Genomic DNA, 15698 nt, shown 5'->3' on the forward strand with positions numbered 1-15698 from the left:
CTACAAGCCCACTGACAACCCTAAGTACTTCTGAAGTATCTCAATTAATCCATCTAAAGAGAGCTGGGCTCATTATTTAGGGCAGTTTAACAAAGAAACAGCCCAGCAGAGCAAAAATAAAATACCTGTGCTGGAAGGCCTTGTGTGGACATGCCCTCTAAGTGTTGAATTTCATGTTTCTGCCAATTTGATGTATTTATACGGAGCTGTGTTTTTGTATTAAATTTCTCACTGCTGGACGATCCCTCATACTGGGAGCTGACTTCTGTTCTTGGTCGTAGTTCAAAAGCAGAAACAATGTCAGCACAGTTGGCTTGCTTTTGGTACAAAGAGGCCCCGGATTGTACGAAGCAAATAGGAGTAATTACTGAATTGTGTCACCCCCAGATCAAATGATTTGAAAATAATATTGAGCGAAACAGAATTAAGTTAAAGAAAACCAAGTCCATCAGCAAAACCATTCTAAAAGAAATGTTTTAACATGGGGAAACAATGAAGTGGCACTCATAACGATTCAGATGGGATTCAAAAGGGATTTTTAATTAAACAGTCAATCATTGTGAGAGACAAAGGAATTGGAACTGTATGATAAATTACAGCTCGCTTGAATTAGAAAGTTGGATACCCTGCCTGTAGTCCACCAATGTAGAGTTTGAATTTTTTTTTTCAATGGACTGTAATATGGATAATTGACAACTATTGCCAGAAAAAGAAACCATTAGCAGATCTGGTTCAAAATGCCGCTGCTACGAAACCTTATCAGATGTAAAAGAACATGATCACATTACCCCCTGTCGTGCCCAGCTGCACTGGCTACCTGTAAAGTTCAGGATTACTTTCAAAACTCTTCTCCTTTCCTACAAGGCCCTTCATCACACAGGTCCAGAGTATCTCTCCAACCTGTTGACCCGCTATGTCCCTGCACGCAAGGTCCTCTGACTCTGGCCTGCTTGTTATACCCAAGCAAAAGTGCACCACACTGGGAGAGCGCTCTTTTAGCTTCATGGCCCCACATGACTCACAGTCGCTCACTTCAAATCAACTCTCAAGACCCACTTGTTCTCTGTTGCTTTCAATGCTCTTTAAGCCTGATTTGTGTTATTAGCTGTTGTCTAAATTGCTATTTCAGGTTTTTCACTCAATTTTATTCGTATGATTCTGTATGACACAATGTTTAGAATTCATATCCTAGCCTTGTGTTTAATGTAGTATGCCTGTATTTAATGTATTTGCATTGCATTTTTTTACTGTTTGTATTTAATGTACTATGCCCTGTATTTCACTGTATTTAATGCATTATGCATTGTTCCTCTCTGTCTTGTAAAGCACTTTGTGATGGTGGTCCACTATGAAAGGCGCTATATAAAATAAAGCTTTGATAGATCTGGCTGAATTCCTGGATAACAGTAGCAGCAATGAGACAGTTTTATCTAATGGTTCATACAGAAGCTATGCCACTAATTGCAAAGGAACCTAAATGTTGAATTACATCACCTCGAGCTGGGGGGGAAAGGATAGTGAAGTGTGACCCAAGCAAGCTCAAGCAAGCTTAAAACATGCATTCAAATTGATACACCTTCCATTACACAATATTCGGGAAGGAGTGGTGGGAATGGTAATGAAGCTAATGCAAGGATGGAGAACTCATTTAAAAAATCTAATAGAACGTACAGATTAAAAGTATTTGCATTTTGCAGACCTTGCTTTTGATGGGATCTACATATATAAATGTCAAATTGTATTTGTCCCATATTTGCAAAGGGTCAATTATACAGTACAGTTCTCATTATGCAGCTGCATGGATATATATATATATATATATATATATATATATATATATATATATATATATATATATATATATATATAAGAAAAAGCTATTGTTTCATCAACTTTTAAGACGAAAAGCTTGGCAGCATATAAGCACTTTGTATAAGGATTGATAGTTGGATACTGGTTTGGCGCACATCCAGTATAAAGCACTGCCAAGGGGGTTCACAAGGAAGATATATATCTGGGAATAATGGCGGCACCACAGTTTAACAACTTGGCTTCAACAGCATGGATACAAAGCTTCAGCAATCTTCCCTGGGACTGTGCTGTGGTATTGTGCATTCTGTTGGAAGCTGGTCAAGTCTGCTAGGAGATTCGGGGTTTCCCTGGCTGTATTTGTACTGCGCTGTATTTTTCTATTGAATTTCTCACTGCTGGACGATCCCTCATACTGGGAGCTGACTTCTGTTCTTGGTCGTAGTTCAAAAGCAGAAACAATGTCAGTTGGCAGATTTTGGTACAAAGAGAGGTCCCAGATTGTGTGAAGCAAATAGACGTAATTGCGGAATTGTTTCACCCCAGCTAAATGTTATCATGTATTTTATTTTTTGGCCATTTTGTGATGGGTTTTGGTGCCCATGAAGGGGTGTGACGTGTCAACACTATAGATGTATCTGCAGAATGTGAGCTTCATCATATTGCTCCACAAGATCACCTCATGGAGATCATCCTTTCTCCTGCTCTGGACTGGAGAAACCAGGGTTGGGGTCAGTTCCTGTTTTTCAATTCCAAATTTCAATTCCAATTCCTTTTATACTTCATTCCCAAGTCCAGTTCTAATTCCCACCCCCTTTCGATCAATTCCCATTCCAATTCCAAGTCCTTCAAAGGAATTCATTTAAAGAACTTGATATTGACATTTATCAAAGGGAAATGGATATGAAAAAGGAATTGGAAATTAAATTGGAATTGAAAAAAAATGAATTGACCTCATCCCTGGGACCATCCTTTCTCTTAGGGGGGGGGAGGGAGGGAGTAGTTCAGTCGCCATGCCTCAAGCCTGCACTGTACTGGAGGGAGCACCTTTTCTCTTAGCGGATGAGAGAGGGAGAAGTTCAGTCTCTGTGCCTCAAGCCTGCCCTGGACTGGAAGGAACACCCTTTCTCTTAGGGGTTGAGGGAGGGAGCAGTTCAATCTCCATGCATTTCCAATCATTTGGCTGCTAACAGTTGTAGGTCCTTATCCCTTCCCAGTGCTCTCCAGAAACAGAACCAATTCTACAGATTAACTGATACATTTAGTGCACTTTTATGGTGCATCGTTGAGCATTGAGGGTAAACACACAAGATCTATTAAGATGCAATTGAAAATACCACAGGTGTTCACTTCTAATGCATGTGTGAAAAAACAGAAAAATAAAACACTGGCATGGTAATAACTCTAGATTAGTACAGCTCAGCGTGAAGTGTAATAAAATGTCAGAAAATGGGGCCCAAATTGGAAAAAAGAAGGAGAGTTAACTAACTGGTTTTGAATGCATGCACGGTAAATATCTGCAGAGCTTGCTTGTGAAGCACAGCACGCACAAAAGCACCTGCATTGTGTTTTATAAGTATTTAGATCATATGCACCCCAGGTGTCTCCCTATTATTGTTATTATTATTATTGTCCAAGGTGACTTACAGGTGTTACAGGGCAATACAAGGTTACAGTGCAAGAACAATATTTAAATACAGTGTAGTTTACAGTAAGTGCAAACACTACTAGAATACAATATGAGATAAGAAGTAGCAAGTTAGGATTAAGGCAATGTGTATCTACAATGACATGATGGTAGTGCAATAGTGCATGCATCAGCTGAGCGTCCAGTAACGTGGTGCTGAGGTCAGGCAAGCCCAGTGCGTAGTAGTACCCAGCATGGACACAGTCTAAGCCCTGTGTCCATGCTGGGTAGTGGATGTGAAGTTAAAGACCTGGAGAAAATCCCTACTCAGCCAGCCTGGTCTGCAGAACGGATGGGAGCCCAGAGGCTGTTTCATTGGAATATCAGTGAGGTGCAGGGCCACCATGGGCTGCCCTCACGGCACAGATACAATGTGACAAGTCCACAAGGTGTTAAAACTGACCATTACAACTATGTGAATCCTTGGTTGCTAAAGAGAGTTGGAGGCTTTGTCGTATGTCCTCTAATGCAGTACAGGCGGCTCAATTATGGCACATCACTATTACATCATATATTAATGAAACTGGGATGATTAAAACCAGAGACCATTTTTTGCCCGGGGGATTGGAGATATACACATCTAACCGTTTTTAAACAGGCTTTTTTTTTTTTTTTTGGGACTAAACTTGGAAGCATGTTATTTTAGTTTATATCATTAGAGGCTAAATCACATTTTCTCCTAGAATCTAGGGTCAAAAGTCTGAGTAAGCAGTGGCAAAAATGACCATGTTCGCAATCATTCACACAACAGAATTCATAAACGACTGCAGGAAAACAAGATCATGCAGAGGAAACCACATTCTACTGTACAGAACAGTTTTTCTCTCCTTTCTTTAATGGGTCATTTCGTGAGGTTTATTTTACTCCTGAGAGATTTAGATACGAATTAGGCTTTTGTTTCCAAGCTAATTTAAAGATGAAAGACTATTTCGATATTCATTTATATTTTGAAAGAATATTCAAACATAAAAAAAACATGTTTGTTCCATCGGAGGCTGTGTGGTTCGGTGGTTAAACAAAAGGGCTAGTAAGCAGGAGGTTCAAATCCCGGCTCACTCACTGACTCATTGTGTGACCCTGAGCAAGTCACTTAACCTCCTTGTGCTCCGTCCTTCGGGTCAGATGTTGTTGTAAGTGACTCTGCAGCTGATGCATAGTTCACACACCCTAGTCTCTGTAAGTCGCCTTTGATAAAAGTGTCTGCTAAATAAACAAATAATAATAATAAAATCACATTTAACAAATGTTGGGGTTCAACTCCTGACTGCAGTGACTGTACTGGTTTGGAAATAAAGTGGGGGTCTAGGATGACGAGCCCTGTGACCTATCTGTAACCTTTTCTAATGGGAATACCTCTTTAATGCATTGATGTAAATCAGGGGTATCCAATCACAATCCTGGAGGTGCCATTCCACTCCAGGTTTGTTTAACAGGTACAGTTGTATAAGTAATTACAGCAGGGTCTAGGTAGAGGTAGGTTTAATTGGTTCAATCAAACAATTTAGAACAGGGTTGGAACAAAGACCAGGACTGAAAGAGCCCACTTTGGCCACCCCTGTATGTTCAGCCTACAGACGTGAACATACAGACCAGGTGCAGTCATTGATACACACCTGCCTCAGTTAAACCACATTGAATAATTGATTGGACCACCAATCGAGGCCCACATTTTACTCCATTCAGTCCACATTCTCACATGGAAATGATGCATTTTCAACTTGTGGACACCCCAGCTGTAAGTTAATGCATCTGAAGAGTTTTATTTGTCGTCTGCAGTGGAGATCAGTAAAAGAAAAAAGGGGACCAGTGATGCTAAAATAAGGTACAAAATAGATTATTTTAGGGTAAAATATTCTGATTGTCACACACGAATCTTTAAATGGAGTTCAGATTGCATTGCCTGTGTTTAGTCCTTGGACTAGCTGGGTTTGGTGTAACTTTCCATTGCTTAGATGACCTCTGTGCATTATCCCTGCCCACTTGCATGTGAGTCAGTGTGGGGTTTCAGAGTGAATTATACAACGACTTGGGAAACAGTGCGAATTACAGGAAAAGTAATAGCAAGCAGAGTATTATTTTTGTAAAGAAAAAGCGAGTTGTTTGAATGACTCAGACAAGCTTTCTCAGCCCCCCCAAGAGAAATGGCTTATCGCTCATTTTGATCTCCTTCATCATCCCCGTTTAAAATTATTTAACGGAAGCCTTTGCAGATTGCAGACAGAGATCTGCTGAACATGTGTAGCTTTTACTCTTGGGGACACTTGAAAAAATGATTTGGCAAACATTCAGACTGGAAGTCTGCCTCAACGTCTTTAACAAGCGTATTCTCGAGAGTTAAAATGGAAGAGTCGGTCAAGTTTCTTTCAGTGTTACTGTAAAGTGTTTACATGTGTACTACCAATTAAAAAGGGATTGATTTTGCATTGAAAGACACGTCTCCTTCTTCCATGTATCTCCCTTTTAGTTTCTCAGCCTATTTGATAAAGTGTTATCCTTCATGTATTCCTGTCCTTCCCCTTATGAAAGTGTGTCATACTAAAAACATAGCAAAGTAGAATAATGCACAGTGAAAGCATTGCAAAGCATAGGTAAGCATTGTAAAGCCCAAAGACGTATGGCAAAGCATATTAAAAAAGCATGGCGAACTTTGGTAAATGCATAGGATAGCTATGGGAAAAGCATGAGGAAACTGCAGATTTACTTTGGTAAACTTTTATATTATTATTATTATTTATTTCTTAGCAGATGCCCTTATCCAGGGCGACTTACAATTGTTACAAGATATCACATTATTTTTTAAATACAATTACCCATTTATACAGTTGGGTTTTTACTGGAGCAATCTAGGTAAAGTACCTTGCTCAAGGGTACAGCAGCAGTGTCCCCCCCACCTGGAATTGAACCCATGGTCAAGAGTCCAGAACCCTAACCACTACTCCACACTGCTGCCCCTATAATCATTCTACTGATATATCTTATCATATTAATTACAAAAAGAACAAAAGGATTAGCTATTATATTAGAATGGAAATGGAAATGGAAACAGCCATTCACAGTCCCTTCATCACTGTTGATTAAGGGATTAAAGGAATATCTGTAATGTAGAATTAGAACACTTTCTAATGGAGAGTTAGATAGATAGATAACAAAGACAGAATTATACAATTGAAGGCAAATGTAAAAGGGGGGCACTCAGATGATCAATTATTAGATATCATTTACTTTTAATTAGTAATAAAATAATAATAATAATCTTCCTATTTTGATCAGAGGCAGTAAAGAGTTCTCATACTTTGCAGCCTTGCACATCTCTAATTACAGTGTCAGTCTGTGTTAGCCCAAGGAATCCCACTTTGGCATCGCACGCTGTTTACAGTTTATAGTTTAACCGAGTCTGCAAATTAAACTGAATCTAGATGCTCTACTAGCAACTTACAATTGCTCTACATAGTATAAAAGATGAATGCTCCAGGGAAAGATGTCAAAGGGCTAAATTCTCAAAGCTGTTTAGTCCGATTTGTCATTAGCACAGTTTTTTTTTCAGAAAGGAGAAACGCACCCAATAAAAGTTAGCAAACCAGAAATAAACTACTAAGACATTTATTCAGGCGCTTGAATGAAGTATTAAGTTGTTTCTTATTCGTTTTAGATATTTAATTGGTGTGTTTTTTTTTCATTCAGAAAACAGTTATGCTCGTGACAATCTGGAGTAAACAGCTTTGAGAATCTCGTCCAAAGGGACGTAGAAAAATACCTGACAAATGCATAAAATACAGAAAGTAGATTTTTCATTACATTTTCTTCCATTGCTTTATATGGGGAAAAAATGGTATCCTCATAGAAGGTCGTCATGCATTTGCATCTTCCATATGTCCCCATATAAAGACTAGAAGACTTTTTTTTTTATCTGTCCCCATATGAAGTCGCCATGCATGAAAGGGTTAAAACCATTGCTTACCTATAATGGCCGGCTGCCTTACTGGACAGATAGGGGGCACTGGGACATCACCGCCCTTCCACCATTGTTCTGACCCTTTAACTAAAATGCATTATACAGGAAATTGTAAACAGAGAGCTGTCTATTGATCTCCTAGGGGGCTAGACAAATCACATCTGTAATCGCTCTAATCCTTGACCTCTTGCTTGCTTACAGTATTTATTTATAGAAGCTGTTTGCTGCCACACCGGTTGTGTAAGGTCACACAGTTAAGAGCGTGAGTCAGTGTCTGAACAGCGGATGTTTTGTCTTGTAATGCTGCTCTGAGAGAGAGAGAGAGAGAGAGAGAGAGAGAGAGAGAGAGAGAGAGAGAGAGAGAGAGAGAGAGAGAGAGAGAGAGAGAGAGAGAGAGAGAGAGAGAGAGAGAGAGAGAGAGAGAGAGAGAGAGAGAGAGAGAGAGAGAGAGAGAGAGAGAGAGAGAGAAACCTTTAACGGTGCAGTGCCTGAGTCTGTTTTACAAGGTATATTACAAGGTTTTTACCTTTTTAAGCCTGTTTGAAGATATCAGTTCTGCATGTACAGCTCTGGCCAGATGTTTTGCATCACCCAATTGAATGAACTTATTTCACTTTTGCGATATCATTTTGTAGTTTAGTGTGAAATATTATTATTAGTGTCTATAGCACTGGCCATGTTTATAACCTCCTAATGTTGCAAGTAGCAGCAGGAGCACGACCTCACAGTGACTGGTCAAGAAACTACTGGGCAGGAAGGTCAGCGTGACTGACCCCCACACTGTTCAGCCACCATTAGCGGAGCAGACAAGGGCCTGTTTATAGAACTCATCTCAGATACCAGAGAGGGGGTGCAGTTTGGGGGAGATCGTTCCCAACACTAAAAAACAAACTTTGGGGAATGTAAACAAACTGGGCTGTCAGCAACGTCTGTGTTTTTCCTGACAACGCAGAGGGCACAGAAGGCTAAACTGTGGAAAAATCTTGTTTACAGACGACAAGGAACTTCAGTGTAACACAATTAAAAAATAATTAAAAAAAAAAACATCAGTGGATAATAGAGACATAGCAACCATGAGTTGAACGGGAGGGCAAGTTTGACTAACAATAATACAGTCTGTTATATTGCAAATAACACAGCAAAGAGCTACCATATTAAAGAGAGATCAAAATCATTTTTACCGGAACAGTTGCGGTGGTTTTTCAGTACCTTAGTAGAATATGTTTTTGTAAAATGATTTGCAAGAGTTAAATGTAGTAAACAGGATTTGCTAAAACTACTCCACAGTGTGGGGTCTTTTTTAAAACATTTTCTTTTTACCCCACTCATTTTTCACAGTGCTTGAATCAGCTCACAAACTCAAACTCCTACACCCCCTGCCAACGATACAGTGCAATAAAAATGCTTTGAACGAGAGTTCTACAGCTGTGCAAATTCACATAAAATTAGTCTCCAAGCTTGCAGCCCAGCCCTTATTAAGCTGAACAGAGGAGTTATCTAGCAGCTTTGTGCTTTAGCAGTCTGAATGAAGGCATCTTTCATCACTAACAAGCGTGTATACGTAACTGTGTAAACAGCCAGTGGGTGCCTGCCAGAGGAATCATTTGTTCAAACGCTGGGGGACAGAAAAGCACAACCGATGCAACGCAGTACAGCACTACAGCGTCTCCTTGAATTGGACATGATGCTGAACCATCGGGATTCTTTGAGACCCGACTTGAGTAGCACTGATTGTGCTGAACGGCCCTGCTCACTCTTTCACAACATTAGAAATGAACCACAACAGCCCTGAAGTGCATTTCTCAAGTTGTTTATTTCAATGTGTTTTTGCCTTTTAAGGAAAAGAAGCAATGCTAATTGACACTTTGCACTTTTATATATGAGTTCAGCTGGAAAACAGTGCAGCTCAGCTGGCATGCGGAAACTGCAAATTATAAGGCAGCACTGGTCCAGATATGGGAGCTTAATAATTTGGAGCTAAAAATATATATATTTTAAAAATTGGTCCTAAACCATTAACCATTGTCAAATATATGCACATCACATACAGCTGTCATGTTTATACAGTAGGATGCTGCAGTTGAAGGTTATATATTTCATATAGCAGGGGTGGCCAACCCTGATCCTGGAGAGGCGCAGGGTCTTCTGGTTTTCGTTCCACCCGAGTTCTCAATTACTGAACTGAACCAATTATTTTCTTAATTGGTCAACATTAACAGTTTTCCCAGGTCTTTACCCATTGATGATTTAAAGATACCCAGAAAACCTGCAGGATTGTGGCTCTCCAGGACCAGGGTTGGCCAGCCCTGTATTGGTTGGTATGTCTGTGACTGGCTATAGCTGCGGTCAGGCACCATGGGAACTTCCACTAGTTTTAATCCTGACCCCAGCACCACCTGCACTTGTCTTAGACTTCTCTCAATCAGAAACTGCAAATTATACAAATCTTGTTTTTAGTAATGTGTTTGACTCACCAAATACTTTATTGCTGTGTTGCACCAGAATTAACACAAGCCTTACTGAGGTAGAAAGATATGGGGAGTGAATAAGCCAGCAGCTGTATTTCTCTTTCAAAGAGCATCACAATCTTTGATCAGCAATGGGAAACGGAGATGGAACACTTGAAAGAGATTTAAAGGCAAAGGGGTTTTAGCCTCAACAGTGCTTTTTTTTACATCTTTCCTTTTTGTTGGGAGGTAGGACTGTATCAGGTATCAGGCATTAAGAGATTATGATTTTGGCTTTGAGCCGTAAAGCCTGTTTCTCTTGAATGTTAAAAAAAAAAATAATACAGAAAAGTTGTTTTCTTAGTGCTGTTGTATCTTGGTTGCCACGGTGTTTGACCACCTGAATGCGATGAGAGAATGTGTCTGTTTACTGAGCTCTCCCAGTGTGTTTTACAGACAGCAGGATTGTGATTTATGAAGCAGTCATTAATCACCAACGATTGCGCATTGAGCACCACACCCCTTTCCCAGTGGGAACAGGAAGACACAGGAAACTAAACAGTAAATGACAGTGACACGTACCAGGCAGCCCTTCAAATATGCTGATGCCATGTGCAGTGGTTCTGTAGCTGTTGTATCGATGGAAGTAACTTGGATACAGATCAAAGACAGGACAGTGATGGACAATCTACAGTTTTTCTCAAGTCAGAATTCTCAGTCGGGTCAGCTTCAGGAAAGATCAGAGAATGTGGTCTGTTGAGATTCAAACCTTACTTGCATTGTGCAGCGGGGGAGCGCAGGATGAGACACACAGCTTGGACAGCGCCAGTTTGCGTCCAGGCTCTGCAAAGAGGCAGAACTTTGCTGGGGACCCCGAGGGGGGCGTCACATTGGCTCTGACGCTCCTGGGGACGGGGGATGGGAAACCGACAGGGATTGCTTCTTCTCATTGAGCAACAGCGAACCCTACTGGCGAGACACTGAGCACATTCAGAGCGGATAAGAAGCAGGGCTGATCTCTGTTCTCCAGGATTGGTAGCCCCGCCCACACATAATTCACTCACCTTAAAAGCGATTCTGGCTTTAGGCTTGTGAGATCGGAGGACGCTCACACGCCCTTGGAACATCCGTGCTGTGTGGGGACTGAAAAAAAACATAATTGGACATTCTAAATTGGGGAAAAATAAATAAATAAATAATTTCACTAACAGCTGTCGTACAGCATGTATTTAAATGTAATGTTTATATAAAGCAGGTAAAAGTTGACATGGTAAACATTTATCAGGGAAGATTTGCTTTGCTTTCTTTTTCAGCATTTCAAAAGCGTACGAAAAAAGCATTCAAGCTGATTCACGCACATTATTACGACTTACCTGGGACTCGTTTTACCGAATCCAGTTTAAAGGCCAACACGAAAGCAACCATGAATAAATCTCTAAACGCTCGACGAATCGCTTTGACGACAGTGAGGCGAAATCAAAAAAACTAAAGTCCTTACACATTACAAAAGAAAACATTTGTCATTGAATTTATTTCTCCAACGTTCCTTTAAGTATTTCTAAATTCAGCACCATCGAGCGTTTTAAAATTCTGAATGAACAACGATGACTTTTTTTTTTTACTCCTTATGTATTGTGTTTGGTGTTTTTTGCTGTGGTGGTGTGTGTCTCTTGCCAGGTTGTCATTGGAAATGAGAATTTGTTCTCAGTTGACTCATCTGGATAAATAAAGGTTTTGATTGATTGATTGACTGATTGAACAAAGACAAATGTTTTCTTTTGGAGGCTTGGTGGTCTAGTGGTTTAAGAAAAGGACTTGATAGCAGGAGGTACCCGGTTCAAATCCCGGCTCAGCCACTGACTCACTGCGTGTGACCCTGAGCAAGTCACTTCACCTCCTTGTGCTCCGTCCTTCGGATGAGACGTAAAACCGAGGCCCTATTGTAAGTGACTCTGCAGCAGTTGTTGATGCATAGCTCACCCCCTAGTCTCTGTAAGTCGCTTTGAATAAAAGCGTCTACTAAATGATTAAATAATAATAATAACAAAGACGTGTCTTTACTTGTACAGCACTCAGATCTCGAATAAAATCATTTCTTCGTTTGAAATGATTTCTTTAGGCTCCTGCAGAGCGCTGATTGCTGCGTTTTCTTGCTCTTTGCAGGGAGATATTCAGCAGCTGTTGATTCTAGAGGACCCCAAGGCAGCTGCTGAATACTGTGAGCACTACATTCCTGACTGTGATGCCGCCCTGCCCTACACCCTACAGGCAGAGGACCCCGAACCAGAGGTGAGAGGACTGCCAAGCTCCACTGAGCAAGCGCAGAGTGGGAACAAGGAGCCCTCAAACTACTTTCAAATAAAAAACAAGAAGAAAAAGGACCGTCTCTACAGTTATAACCAAAAGTTTTGCATCACCCTATAGAATTTTAGGATTGAGACATAATTGAAAAACCACTATATCAGCATAATTTAGATCTTTTATTTAAGATCATGTAATAAAAAAATTTAAAAAAGTCTATCACAAGCCGTAATAGTAGTGCAGTGTTCCATGTTAGATTTCGAAATGTGTTATTCAGCAGGTGTTATTCAACTTTATAATTCTATAGGGTGATACAAAACTTTTAGCTGTATATGGCGGGGTATTCCATATCTTACGATGAAGGCTATTTGTTTTAGGCTGTGTGTTTCTTCCTATACTTCAACAATTATTTTTATTTTCTCTACAGCATCCAGTATTTACACTAACCTCGCAGTTTCCTGGTGTTGTCTTATAACTGCTTTCTTTTCAGGAGTTTACAGGGATTGCAGTTATGCAGTGTTTCTCTCTAAAAACCGTATGGAAGAAAAGTTTTTCCGTTTTAAAGATTTCATTCTGGTTGTGTGTGTGACTTTTGCTAATTGTCATTTATATGTCTGTCTATCTGGGCGCGGTAAAAACTGTGCATCTTATAACATTTAGCAACTTAGGATGTTAAACGTTTAGTTACAATTCTAGCCAAGGGTAAAACGTTTAATATTTTGCCTAAACGACTTTCTAGAAATATGCAGGTTATATATGGATGTCAGCCTAGTGTACAGTGTAGGCCAATTTGTTTCACATTCAGTATTTCGTTTCCATATACAATTAAAGGCTGTATGCAAGCAGTCTTATACACAGGTGCAAGACTGGTTTTGAACATTTCCAATATGTTCAAGTTGAAACGTTCAGGAAATGCAACGGTATAGGAGGTTGGCAAAGCATTATGTGGCATGCTTGCTGTGGTCATGTGATGCATCATGTGATGCTGCCCCTATGCCCTCTTGCTTGCTGTCCATGGTTTCTTGCTGCTGCACTTGAAATTCCACTGGTGCACAAATCCGGTTCTTGAGGTAAACACATCAGTGATTAAGACCTGGAAGGAGGTCAGATTGATTCAATGAAGTACAGGTTACAGGTGGAACACAGACCAAAGACCAGGAGGGTCTTTTTAGTTGTTGATCATCCTGCATTTAACGACTATGTTTCCTATTCAGGAGACAGTGGCAAAAGGTTGGTTTTGCGCTCTAAATTTGGTCCGGCTTTCACCTTGCAAGAGTGGGGCGATTTTAAAGGCAGCAGAAGTTAAACTCACAGAATGCATAGAACCCTCAGGCATACAAAGTACAAGAGAAAAATGCACTCTCAAATCGATTAGAACCATCTAAATAAAAACCAGACGTCAAGCTGATATTAACGTGTTTAATCTGTGTAGATTATGCTGTGCTTGAAATGTTTGGAATGTTCTGTCATTGACAGTGTGAGATCTACACTCTTTTTTTTCTGCTAATAGGTTCTAGTTGCAATGTGACTTAGTAAAATATATGTGATTTCAATCATAAATAAAAGCTGAAGTCACTTTGATTTAATAGAAAGAAAAATAACCTTGGCTTGCTCTGGTGGAGGAGGCAAGGCTGTTTGTTCGGGGAAACCCCTGTGGCTCTTCAGTTTGAAGCAAGCTGCTTTGTTTGTTTGAGTTCTTGCTGGAATTGTCTTTTGTTATTGATGGAAATGTCTGATTATTCAGCACAGGAGACTCTTACTATTTACTGAGAAAACAAGGGCTGGGACTCTTGCTGTTGGTCTGCTGTCACTTAGCTGTCCTTCACAGGGTAAAGCGCTGTCCTTCATATGGGCCAGCAACCAGGGCCCCAGTAGGCTGAGTTAGATCACATCTACAGAGCAGTGAAAAACAAATTGAAAGCAAAAATTCATAATAGTGCCGCATATGTCACCTTAAATTGGTCTCGTTCATGACATTGTTTAATTGTTCATATCAAACGCTAGCATTACCTTTTAACAGGTAACAGTGATTAGGCTGACAGATCTTTTAGTTCGCATTCTGAATTTTAAAAGTGATCTGTTTATTTCTTATGTGATAGTCCTTTTCCAAGCAAAGTAGCAGAGGGAGGGGGAAGGAGAGAGGGGGAGGGGGGAGGGGGGCCTGGAGCCCCCACGAGTCTAACGTCAGCTCTGCTTACCAGGGTAGTAATCAAGGCTATAAAAAAGTGTTTCTTTTTATTTTAACTTTTTTTAGGGTCCACGTTTTAAAGGACAAATTAGAACCCTTAAGGACTGACCGATAATTGGCAGGATTTTCTTCACCAGATGTTTATTAAATGCTCCAAGCCTCCTTTAGACAGATTTCAGCATTTGGTTGTTTTAAACTCAATACATATATCTGAAACCAGGTTTGAGGCTCTGTACAGATTATTATTATTATTATTATTATTATTATTATTATTATTATTATGACACAATTATGAGGGTCCTCTGTGTGTGTCAGCACTGGTTTTGTCGATTTTTATTTAATTTTCCAAACTTAATTTTCAATTGGGTTAATTTAAACCTGGATGGAGAATTTTCTCTCTGGCTCACATCTGAGGATTATATGTGTGTGTGTGTGTGTGTTTGTGCACGTGTGGTTTAGTGATGAACAGAGAACAAAGACAGGGTTGTCCAGTTGCTCAGCATCTTATTGTGGACAGAAAGGGGGTGGCAAATCTTCTGTAGGGACTAAGGAGGGGGGAGGGATTTTGAGTTTGCCATTTCGCAGACATTTCAGTGTGTACCATCAAGTTAGCATCCACTGTACCAGAAATAGCTCCAAATTTCCACATGGGAGTGCTCCATAGCCTGTACAGTTCTGATCAGGTGAGTTTAGGGGGCTAGCCTATATATATAGTTGGTCATGTTACAGTGCAGCTATGGCTGTAAATTTGCATCACCTAGAATTTTAGGATTGGGATATAATTTGAAACAAAATAATAAAAAAAAACATCATGTAATCAAAGAAACTACAAAATGATACTGCAAAAGCCACAGTATTTCATGTTAGATTTCAAAATTTTTGCCAGTTTTTTGTTCATTATGTGGAAAACTACAAAGCTGTATTATTATTTATTTATTTGTTAGCAGACGTCCTTATCCAGGGTCGTAAGTAATGTAATTCAATATGTTAACGTAACATTATTCATTGGACTTTATGAAGCAACATTAGTTAATTCTATAGGGTGATGCAAAACTTTTGGTCACAGCTGTGTGTGTAATCCCTGGCCTCTAACCAACACAAATGTGTGCCTTTCACCTTTCAGGCTGGGTGGTCCATTATGACCAGTACTCGGAAGCTTGTGTGACATCCTCTCGCAAACGCAAGCTGGGGTTCCTTGCCTAAGTAACTGTTTGAATATTTAATTGAAACTAAAATATGAGTAGATCAGCAACTACTTGATTTCATTTTTAAAATGATTGCTCTTTTACAGAGTTCTTTTATATGATTTCTTTT

General features: G+C 39.9%; 1 protein-coding gene across 2 annotated transcripts in view; it reads left to right on the top strand.

The window, feature by feature from the left end:
* The window catches only part of LOC117402031 (collagen alpha-1(XI) chain), a 135164-nt gene that overhangs the window by 35572 nt on the left and 83894 nt on the right, over nucleotides 1–15698 (top strand). For both annotated transcript variants that reach the window (XM_059008212.1, XM_059008213.1), the window contains exon 5: nucleotides 12059–12184. In XM_059008212.1, coding sequence (XP_058864195.1) covers nucleotides 12059–12184 — 126 coding nt within the window. The remainder of the gene's footprint in view (nucleotides 1–12058; nucleotides 12185–15698) is intronic.

This window comes from Acipenser ruthenus, chromosome 36 (genome assembly GCF_902713425.1).
Source record: "Acipenser ruthenus chromosome 36, fAciRut3.2 maternal haplotype, whole genome shotgun sequence".
Lineage (NCBI taxonomy): Eukaryota > Metazoa > Chordata > Actinopteri > Acipenseriformes > Acipenseridae > Acipenser > Acipenser ruthenus.